The following is a 12,026-nucleotide window of genomic DNA, read 5'->3' on the forward strand; positions in this document are numbered from 1 at the left end:
AGTAACCTTATTTTATCAGTCTATGAATGTTTCTTCCGTGATTTTTTTCCAGTTGATTATTATTGTTATGCAATTGCAATCATAGGAAGATTCTAAATATTGTATCGTTTTAATAATGTTTACTATCGATAAAATACAGCGAAATGTCGTACTTTTTTGTGGGGTCATACAAACCCCACGAGGGGCATTTAGTGGAATCAGAAGTATCTTTGGTAACTATTTATGTATAAATGGGTCAGAGTAAAAGTGGACTCAAATAATTCGTATCTTTATTTTTTTTTATTTTTTTATTTATTTTTTTTTTTTTTTACTGATATGCAAATTAAGTCGTTGCATTTCTTTAACCTGGACTAATAAAAGTCGTAGTGAACTAATTTGGACTAAATTAAGTCTTCTGTACTCTGCAGTACTTTGAAATTGTCCATATGTAGTTCTGTATAATGGTTTCAACTTGTGCATTGTTTATCTTTTTGTCCTTCTTAAGTGACACTTGACAATTATATTAACAAGTATGTAACGATCAGTACAACGTATTTTTACCAGGAATCCTCCGTGAGTGAGTCGGCAGACGTATCGCATTTGTGGCCAATTAGTCCCGGTTTCGAGTTCAAATAAAAAACAATTTCTCTCGGATGTAAGCCGAGAAGCGGTTTGGATTCCGCTTTAAGCTTATGTGGCTCCTTCCAGCATAACTCGGTTTTTGCATAATAACACCAAGGCGAAACAAACTTAGGTCTGTCCATATGTGATGTAAATACATAGAGCAAATTATTTAAACCAAAATCCTGGTTTAAACAACAACAAATTTTTTTTTCTTTTTTTTTTTTTTTTTTTTTTTTCAATTCAAACCATGGTTTTTGCCAACCCTGATAGATACGTTTTGAACAAACCGCTGGTCGCGTCGGGTGCCAAATTCGTTACCATAAACCTGAAACGACTTTTTGTAATTTTAAGATATAAATATTTCTCTTCTGTTTGTGTGTATATTTACTTCGAAATCTTTTAGTTTAACGTCCCACGAATATGCCTTTTAGGTTACGGGAGACGGATGTAAGAATTGGTGGAATGAGAATATGGGAGGAAAAACGAACACGATGTTGTCCACCACAAATTTACTTGGTCGGAATCGAACAGGAACCCCACGCATAACAGATAAGCGCTCTACCATTGAGCCACCTTGGCCCCTATACCTACTTCGAGTTTTATATGTATGCAATTGAAGAGGTGATCCACAGCGCGTTAAAACAATGACTAGACTTTTAGTTCTTAGGAAAGATTAATCTGAGTATAACATGAAATCTTGACGCTTGTGTCGGCTGAGGATGAGAGCAAAGCTACAGAGGTCGGCTATAACTTGAGGGTTGGCCACCGTAAAACGCCTAGGGCTTGTCCCTGTATAGTTGATTTTTACAAAATTTTAAAAAATCAATGTAAAATAGTGAATTTGTATGTTCATTGCAGTTTGGCGTACCATGTCAGTACCGAAACTATATGGAACATGGACCTCGAGTTCAAAGCGGAATCCAAACCACCGTAATGCATTCAGATATCAATACGAAAGGCGCACGCGCTAGCACTAGACCAGCGGTGAGATAAACTGAATCTGTCCTAGCACTTTTACAAATAACAATAGAAACTTCTGCAACAAGCTACAAACTGACCCTACGCTGGTGCAATTCCCTCCAAAGTTTTGGTGGCTCTGAGAGTCAATGTCTTTGTTATTCTCACTATCCTTGTGTGAAAGGAAAGTTAAGATAGAAGTAATTTAATATACATACTAATCTGTATACGCACTCTTTATTATTCAACAATATTTAATGTATTACTGACTGTACTGTTTCAGTATTCTCTGATATCTTCCTCAGCAAATTAGGAAAACTCACGTGGAATTCATCAAACTTCTTACGGTTTTATCTTGCGCTATTTCGTGCGCACAGTAAATAATAATGAGGCCAAAAAATAGAATAGAATATTTACTGTCATTAAACAACATTTGTTGCAATAGACATTGTCAGCATATAAATAAATATATACAAAGAAAGAAAAAAGTTACAATTTACACTTGTCTTCAAATTCGTTGATACTATAAATAGAATTACCTACAAGAAAAGATTTACGATGTTTTTTGAAATCATTATCACACTAACTAACTAACTAACTAACTCTATGGCCTATGGAACCCGGAGGTTCAGTGCCGCGTTCACAAAAGCTCTCCACTGACTTCTATCCTTAGCTAATTGCATCCAGTTTCTACTTTGTATTCCTATCTCTGCGAGATCCATCTTAATATTATCCTCCCATCTGCGCCTAGGTCTTCCTAATGGTCGTTTTCATATGGGTCTACCAGTCAAGACTTTGAAAGCGTTTCTACTTTCTTCCATTCTAGCTACATGACCTGCCCACCTAAGCCTCCTAGACTTGACGACCCTAACAATGTTGGGTAAACCGTATAAACTATGTAGTTCCTCGTTATGAAGCTTCCGCCATTCCCCATTCTCGTTCCTCTTGGGTCCGAATATTCTTCTCAGGATCCTGTTCTCAAATACTTTCAGTCTATGTTCTTCCCTCAGAGTAAGCGACCATGTTTCGCAACCATACAGAACAACAGGCATGATTATCGTTTTATATATTTTAAGCTTCAAATTCCTCGACAGAATTCGCGACGACAAGAGATTTTGAACCGAATAGTAACACGAATTCCCTGCTTTTAGTCGACATTTAATTTCTTCGTGAATATGATTTTCGTCTGTTAATATTGATCCTAAAAATTTGAAAGTATCCACTTTATCAAAAGTATTATTTAATATTTTAACGCATCCACAATTTGCCGTATTACGGTCCCGACGCACTTCCATGTATTTAGTTTTCTCTGCATTTACTTGTAAACCCATGTCCCTGCAAGCGTTTAATAATATCTCTGCATTTATTTCTACTGTTCTCCTATCATCCCCTATTAAATTTACCTCATCAGCATATGCCATAACCTGGTGAATGCCGTTCAACTCTAGGCCCTGGTTGCTATCTTTGATTTTCCTTATGGCGTATTCCAGCACAAAGTTAAATAATAATGGCGACAACGCATCTCCTTGTTTCAGGCCATTTTCGACGTGGAAGCTCGTGGACAAAAATTTTCCTACCCGGACTTTACTTTGGGATTCACTTAAACATATCTTAATTAATCTAATTAGCTTTCTCGGTATTCCAAGCTCTGTAAGAACGTTGTATAATGTTTCTCTCCTAACCGAGTCGTAAGCCTTTCTAAAATCAATAAATAGTTGATGTACCGGGGTATTGTATTCCCACTTCTTTTCGAGTATTTGGCGAATGGTAAATATTTGGTCGATAGTTGATCGATTTCGTCTAAATCCGCACTGATAATCTCCAATAATTTCATCTGCGTATGGGGTCAATCTTGCTAACAGAATATTTGAAAGGATTTTATAGGATGTTGACAGAAGAGAAATGCCTCGATAATTATTACAGTCAGTTTTGTCGCCTTTCTTGTGAATTGGAACAATGATTGACTCTTTCCACTCTTGTGGCAATTCTTCCTTGTTCCAGATAAGGAGAATGAGTTTGTGTATCTTGTTCCACAATTTTTCGCCTCCAGCTAAAATTAACTCAGCCGGAATTTCATCTACACCCGGAGATTTGTGTTTCTTTAATTTTTTTTATAGCGGCTTCCACTTCTATTCGATTGGGTTCTGGAATATACGGTTCTGCGGTGTGTATCTCCTTTTCTCCACGCACATTAGTTTTTTGCTGCGTGTTCAGCAAATCGTCAAAGAAATCTTTCCATCTATTTAAGAGGCTATCCGTATCAGTGAGAACTGTTCCGTCAGATTTCTTTAATATATAAGCACGAGGTTGATAGCCTTTCTTAAATTCGCTGATCCCCTTATACATGTCCCGAATATTTTTATTTTTACTATTATCTTCAAGTTCCTTAATTTTAGCTTTCAAAAAATCCCGTTTCTTTGTTCTAAAAGTTTTGGAAGTTTCCCGCCTGATATCTGCGAAATTTTGTGTAGTTGTTTCATTCGGATTTTGTAGCCACCGTAATTTTGCCTGTTTTCTCTTCTCTACTAGTTTAATGCATTCTTGGTCGAACCATGGTTTGTTCCTACGTATTTCCGCGTGTCCCAATTTTTCTATTGCTGAACTTTTAATGCTATCTCTAATTTCAATCCAAGTATCCTCAACACTAGTGCACTCCGAGTCTTCTAAAACCGAGAATCTATTCGAAACTTCAATCTGGTATTCCTCTCTTACCTTGCTCTCTTCTAATTTCTTTAAATTAAATCTCTCCGTTTTCGGACAATGAGGATTACATTTATTCAACGATAATCTCTCCCGTATTATCGCTGCTACCAGGTAGTGATCAGTGTCACAATCAGCCCCTCTAAACGACCGGACGTCAATCATGCTAGATTGTCTTCTTCTATCTACTAAAAAGTGATCAATTTGATTATGTGTTTTTCCGTCTGGTGATGTCCAAGTGTATTTATGAACGTCGCGATGTGGGAATTTTGTACTCTTCACGATTAGGTTTTTGGATGTTGCAAAGTTCACGAGTCTAACACCGTTGTCATTACTTTCCTTATGCAAACTTTCGTTCCCTATAATCGGTTTGAAAATATCCTCTCGTCCTACCTTCGCATTGAAATCCCCTAATAGAATCTTCATATGGTATCGCGGGAGTTGGTCAAATATCCGTTCAACTTCTTCGTAAAAACTATCTTTTATATCGTCACCCTTATCTTCAGTTGGAGCATGTACATTTAAAACAATAATATCACACCACCGTCCCTTAAGAGTAATAAAAGAAAGTCTGTCAGTAACAAATTCAACCCGTTTAATTGCTGGTAATATTCGTTTGTGAACGAAAAACCCTGTTCCTAACTGGTGATTTTTATTTCCTTCCCCGTAAAAGAACGTAAAATTTCCGGAATTCTCAGATCCATTTCCTTCATTATCACACATCATTCGTATATGCACTGGCAATGTATTATATAGTTTCATTCCTGTATATTTATAACTTCTTTGTGTTATACTTAGCCTAATATAAGGCGTATTTAAGTCATCTTTATGTCTAGTATTATATGAATGGATATTATTACGATAACCTAAACTGCTTTAATTTTCTTTAATGTACATAAGACAACTATAAATATATAGAGGAAACTGTCATAATTTGTAAATCCGTAAAATATTGTCTACACGATACACTATCAGTTAAACCTTTTATTGCTCTTATGGCTTTTTTCTGCCATTTAAAGACAGTCTGGGCACCTGGTGAATTTCCCCACAATATTATGCCATACTGAAGATGAGAATGAAAAAAGGCATAGTATGCTGCAAGAAGCATTGTTTCTGTAACTGTTGTTTTCAGTTTACGTAATAAAAATAGCACTCTAGATAATTTCCTGCATACTTCTTAATATGAAAAATTCAGTTTTTGACCTCATTATTGTTTACTATGCACATGAAATGGTGCAAGATAAAAATTGTAAGCAGTTTAATGTGCTCCATTTGAGTTGTCCTGATCTACTGAGGAAGGTATCCGAGAATACTGAAACAGTACAGTTAGTAATACGTACATCAAATAGCAGACGCAGTAAAAAAATGAGAACATTTTCAAACTATTATACACATGCATCATTTTATAAATAATTACGTTTTTTTTTTTTTTTTTTTTTTTTTTTTTTTTTTTTTTTTTTTTTTTTTTTTGCCTTAACACTTTTATTGTTTGGAGAGGATCTCTTTACAATATAATCTCCCTGCTTGACAATGAGCAATCCCAACGTCTGGGTAGCTTCTGTATTCCATCGAGGATGCTGCCACCTTTGTAAAGATATCGAATGGTTCAGCTAATGGCTACAGAAAGCTCTTCCAGACATGGAAACCGACGTCCACGTATAAGCTTTTTCAACTTGGGGAACAGGTCATAGTCCGCTGGACTCAAATTCGGACTGAAGGGAGCATGAAGTAACATTCCCAAACCCTGTTTGCGAAGCTTTTTACTCACAGTATAAGCGGCGTGCGAGCGAGCGTTGTCATTGAGAATCAAGTGGACCCGCCATGAGCAACTGCGGTTGGGTTTTGTGCATTTTTCTGCAGTTCCAGCACGAATTCACAATAAGAAATTGCTTTGACACTTCTTCCACACCGAACTCTGTCCGTTATGATAATGCCTTGATGATCGTAAGCAAAAATCATAATTTGGTTTTTTGGGAGAAGATGGAACTTTCCATTCGCTGGATTGTGATTTCAACTTTCGTTCGAAGTCTCTGATTCACGTTTCATCAATGGCAGAAATGTGACGCAAAAGACCTCACCTTCAACGCTGAATCTTTGTTTCAGCACCGTTGCATTGTCCAGACGTCTGTTCAGCTGTCAAGAAGTGGAAAACACATCGGGCAGAAATTATACTTTTCTGTAAATCACTTATCAGAATTCGGTATACTGACGCAACATGGAATCCCTGTGATGTCAAGGCGATCTTGTTTACGCGCATCTATTACAAGCTGCATACTACTTCTTTCATCAGTTGATAATCTTGGCCTTCCTGGTCTTGGATCATCCTTATACTCACATGGCCACTCCGAAAACGAGTAGTGCAACAAGAAACTGTACTACGATCCATTGTTTTCTCTCTACAAACTTCATGTAAGGCACAATTTTTTGTTTGTTTCCGCGTCAAGTTTCAATTTTTATGTGCGACCTGTCATCTTCAATAGACACGTTAACCGAGTCACCTGCTCCCTACATTTCTAGCATTTGTCAGAGCCACACTATGTTCACTAGAGAGCGCACAAGACCACGCCTCAAGACTTCACCTTCAATTAATGAAGTGTTTACCTCGATTTCATCATCCATTCGGCAGTATTGGTATTATTGATCAAATGACCCTCGTAATAAGCACATGCTAAAATTAAAAAAAAAAAAAAAAAAAAAAAATTTCGTTTTCTTAAAAAAGGCTAACAAAAAAAACTTACATGTTTAGCATGATCTGCCACCCACGTATCTTCTACATCATCTAAGGAATTTAATGGCTTCTTTCCTTTTGTCTTGTGTTCCTTGTCAAGGATCCTGGGACTGCTTTCCTCAGATATGTCTTCGCCTCCTGAGTTCGGAGTTCGAGCAACATGAACAACATAATCGCGTTGAGGAGTCACCTAAAAAACAAAAATATAACCAATGAATGTCATTCCATTTACCAAGAGGAAAAGGAAAATCTATTACTCTAAAAGTACAACAGCACATATATATCAAAACGACGTACTATAAGTATTAGAAGGACCAAATCGGTCAACAAGGTATTATAAGTACGTTATTTAAACTACGATTTTTTTTTTTAATTTTTATTTTTATTTTTATTTTTTTTTTTTTATGCTAATAATTTTGGATTAAGTTTAGAGTTGCCCCTCCAGTCTGAAGGTGCCCTTGGACCTTGCAACATACAAAAAACAATGCTTAAAGTATTAAAAATTGTTACATTTCACTTAACTTCAGTACTCCGTGGGCTTCACAAAAATTTAAAAGGTTTTCTTCATTATTTTTGCACATCCGTTACACCAGTTCGCCATATTTTACAACTACCATGCTGCTGAAACCTGCCGAACTTACATTCCTAAACAACAAAAATAAAACTTCAAATTATCATTTCTTACCTCATTTCTCCTGTAAAATTTCCTGATTTTTATAAAAAGCGGAGGGGTAACTCTAAACTTAACCCTTAATTTCATCTAAATATCGCTCATCCTAGCTTCAGAACTAAGTATAACTTAAAATAAAATACGATTAATGAAATCTTTGAGTTTAACATCCCACGATTATGTCATTTAGGCTAACGGACACGATGATTAAAGCAAGTGAATGATGATGAAAGAATTGGTGGAATGAAAATTAGGAAGAAACGAGAGTACCCCCAAGAAAACAAGTTTAGGTGTACCACATTTTGCAAAATGTACAAGTACAATTCAATATACTGCATGGAAAGTTGTGTTTATAGGAAATAAACTTCTGCAAGCGGCAGGAGATAAATACTAAGTAATACAGCTGTATTTTAGGTCTACAAGTGTAGGGTTATTAATGTAAAATCAAGTGGAAGAGTTTCACAACAGTTAAAATAAGTGGTGCATATGAAAAATGCTATATTAGATACTATTTTCCCCAGTGTACAAAAGCTGTATCTTTTACAACTGTAGCTTTACTAGTGTGAAATCATTACAAGTGCTATTAGAACTCGTATTACTCCGAAAACTCATATCTTTTCACTTCCTTTGCTGATGAGCCTGCGCGAGCCCACCCTCTTCGGGGCATTACTGCTGTATCACCGGACCAATTTGAAAATCGAAAAAAAGTACCAAAATGTATTGCATTCGGTTATATTTGGTTGGATTACATTACGTTACTTAGATTACGTTATTAGGTGTATAGTTTTACTATACGGATCCATAATATAAGTAGCAGTAGGAGTAGAAGTAGTAGTAGGAACGGGTTAGAAGCCCGGCAGGGATTCGTTGGGTCCTGTTCTCGACATGAAATGGGCAAATTAACGACTTGCCCGAATTTTTCTCTGCCATTTTACAGTCTATGGATCCGTATAATAAAACAAGTGTAGCTCTCCGCGAAATAGTCCATCCGCCTCCACATACAGTGCCGCTTACATCAAACACACTCAGCAAATACAACCACTTTCTTAACTTTTACTACTTCTCTTACCTGACTTTCACTCATTCTTCCTCACAGACTCTCAAATTGACCCGGTAAATTTCCTAAAACTGGTCTGGCGATACAGCAGTTAACCCCTCTTCAGCCTGCCCTGACCCTATTATAGTGCTGCCAAAATGTCTTGAGCCGTTGCAAAAATGCGAACTAAATCTCATACCCTCGACACACCCACGCGTTGAGCCAATAAGGGTTCAGGTGTTGGTAAGCGAGAGAGCCTTAGCGAAAGAGAGTGGAATTCCTTCAGCCGATAGCAGCACTTGAAACGGAAGACTAGGTGTCAAGTCAATGTGGTATATTTACAAATAGCATTCGTGCTTTTTAGTCCCCACAAAACGCAGTTTTATTTGTGTTTTTTGCACTGCAGCTTTTGTCATACACCTAGACACTATATTTGAATGGCATTTATTATCTCCTCCCAAATCCATCGACGGCTCTGGAGCCGAACTTAACCTAACCAATACTGTAACAAATCATTAATGACTACATCACAGTTACAATCAAGTGATTTGTGGGAGAAACTAAAAGGATGTTTAGCAAAAGGGGTCCTGAAGCACGTAAAAAACACAAAATTTACAGGAGAAATGGATGATGCAAATACTTAGACGTAACATAACGTACTAACCAAATCTAACCTAATCTAAGCTAACCCGAACTAACCTAATAGTACTAGAAATAAGCGAAATTCTATTAGTTTTTGGAAAATTATCCTGGATTCCTACACTGACATAATCTAACCTAACCTAAACTAACCTAACCCAACCAAATCTAAACTAACCGGATTTGAACAGAAAGTACCAATATTGTAACATTTTTTTGGAAGAAAAAGCTGGACACCTTCTGCTAAACATTAGCCAAACTAAATAATACCCATTTACACGCAAAACATAAAAGCGTTGTAATTTTTCAATAATTACTTTGGTGGTCCCCTTAATTTCCATCTACAGCATGCGAAGTGGTGTAATGTCACAAATCTTTTGGAGGACAAGAACGTAATTAGTGAAAGACTCAATTTTTCAACGATTTCTTCGAGTGGTGTGCCTAAACTTGACCTGCACGAAACGGTGTAGCATGTCACTTATCATGTAAACAAAGCTGTCATGAAAGCTATATGCATATTATCCCTTCAAAAATTTATGGCCTATGTTTAGCAGAAGGGGTCCAGCTATTTTCTCTAAAAAATGTTACAATTTTGGTAATTTCTGCTCACATTCGGTTAGTTTGGGGTAGGGTTGGTTAGTTTAAGTTAGGTTAGGCTAGTTTAGGTTACGTTAGGTTAGTTTAGTTTATGTTATATTACTGTAAGAATCCCGCATAATTTTCCAAAAAATGATGGAATTTCGCTTATTTCTACTAATATTACGTTAGTTTAGGTTAGTTCAGGTTAGCTTACGTTAGTTTATGTTAGGTTAGGTTAGATTTGGTTACGTTATGTTACGTCTACGTACTTGTATCACTCATTTCTCCTGTAAATTTTGCGTTTTTTACGTGCTTCTGGACCCCTTGTACTAAACATACCCCAAATTTATAATTATTTTGTCACTGTTAAAAAGTATAGGGCCACCTATAAATTGCAAGAATGGAATTTCCTCTTTCATGAAATCCACCCTTGTTGAGGGAAAGTTTAATTACGAAACAATACGTTCAGAACATGTACGAAACATCATACAAACCTGCCCAAGTATTAATCCAACAGAAAAAGTGTCGTCATAGCCCAACTTCGACAAATAATCGGAAATTCTTTCTTCAGCTACAACAGTCCTTCCCATCTTGAAGGTTTGAAAAAATCAATCTCAAATGTTTATAAATCACACATTCGATAGTTACATCTGCTACCACAAACACAATAATGTTTAACGTTATCTTGTTAGTTAAAACATCCACTGAAATAACACTGTCAATAATATATCACATTTTCGTACAAAATATGTTTTGTATTAACTAACATGCACTTCATAACACACAAGCACTTTGTCATGCGTCAACTCAACAGACGGGAGCTTCCGGTCCGTTTGTTCCTCATTCAGTAACCATAGTGATTTCTAAACACCATATCTAATTCAAATCATTATAAATTAATGCAAATAATAAAAAAATAATAATCATACGCTTACAATTATATAAAATCGCACGGAGGATTTTATTTGTAAAATAATATGTATTGAACATTTGAATCAAACCGACACAGTAAGAAGATGCTATGGTTCACCTCCTCTAAATTTCACCTAAAAGTTGTCCAACGTGCTTGACATACGTACAATTCTTAAGTGAAAAAACGAGTTTATTTTTTAGTTTCCTCGAGGTCACTCCATATAAAATGTGCGTTTTAGTTTGTGATATGGAGTATGTTTAGTACAAGGGGTCCAGAAGCACGTAAAAAACACAAAATTTACAGGAGAAATGAGTGATGCAAGTACTTAGACGTAACATAACGTAACCAAATCTTAGCTAACCTAACATAAACTAACGTAAGCTAACCTGAACTAACCTAAACTAACGTAATATTAGTAGAAATAAGCGAAATTCTATCATTTTTTGGAAAATTATGCGGGACTCCTATACTAATATAACATAGGGGAGAGGGGGGTACATTTGAACAGGGGGTACCTTTGAACATTTAAGATAACAAGATAGAAATAATAGCATATCTGGTGGTTTCAAAATTTTTAGTTTGGCAAAACTGCGTTGCATGACGGTCAACTGTTATCTGCAATTTTAATGTAACTGTTGATGAGCAGCAGTACTTTGTTACATTTGTGGGGTGAAAAGTTGGAATTTCTGTGAAGTTTTGTAAGATTTTTGACAGAAGCCTGTGTTTTGATATTATCTGCCATTCATTGCAGAAGCAAGTACATTAATTTACTTATCCAATGTTGCCCTTTGTATTTCACAATAGTTTGTACTATCTGGGTATTATCAAATTCTGCTTGATCATGCCGGTTGGGGCAGCTTTGAACAAAAATTAGGGGGCACATTTGAACATTGTTCTACCTCTACTTTTCTGAAACTTATAAGTACCAGCAACATGTTTGTGTTCTCAGACAATGAAGACAAATGTTCAATGCCAACTGCTGATATTGTGTGTGGACTTCCTAATTCTTGTCTGTCGTTTTCGATTACTTTTAAACTCTTGCCCGCCTCACTTGGGAGTTGAGTATAACTTGAAGTTGAATTGGATTATAACTGTCACTATTCATCTCAGTGACCCCAAGAACTATGAATTCAACTCAATTCAGATGTGTTTCCGAAGGAGAGGCAAATTATTTAGAGCACAGAGGCGCACAATATACAAA

The 12,026-nt window shown here is 36.3% G+C and overlaps 1 protein-coding gene across 1 annotated transcript in view; it reads right to left on the reverse strand.

Moving 5' to 3' along the window:
- Positions 1-10,945, reverse strand: part of LOC145686787 (protein odr-4 homolog) — a 49,098-nt gene extending 38,153 nt beyond the window's left edge. The window contains exons 1-2 of the mRNA XM_081760444.1: positions 10,407-10,945; positions 6,999-7,178 (exon numbers count right to left, since the gene is read on the reverse strand). Coding sequence (XP_081616570.1) covers positions 6,999-7,178; positions 10,407-10,502 — 276 coding nt within the window. The 5' untranslated portion in view covers positions 10,503-10,945. The remainder of the gene's footprint in view (positions 1-6,998; positions 7,179-10,406) is intronic.
- Between the last annotated feature and the right edge of the window lie 1,081 nt (positions 10,946-12,026).

This window comes from Thermobia domestica, chromosome 5 (assembly GCF_964235325.1).
Source record: "Thermobia domestica chromosome 5, izTheDome1.hap1.1, whole genome shotgun sequence".
Taxonomy (NCBI): domain Eukaryota; kingdom Metazoa; phylum Arthropoda; class Insecta; order Zygentoma; family Lepismatidae; genus Thermobia; species Thermobia domestica.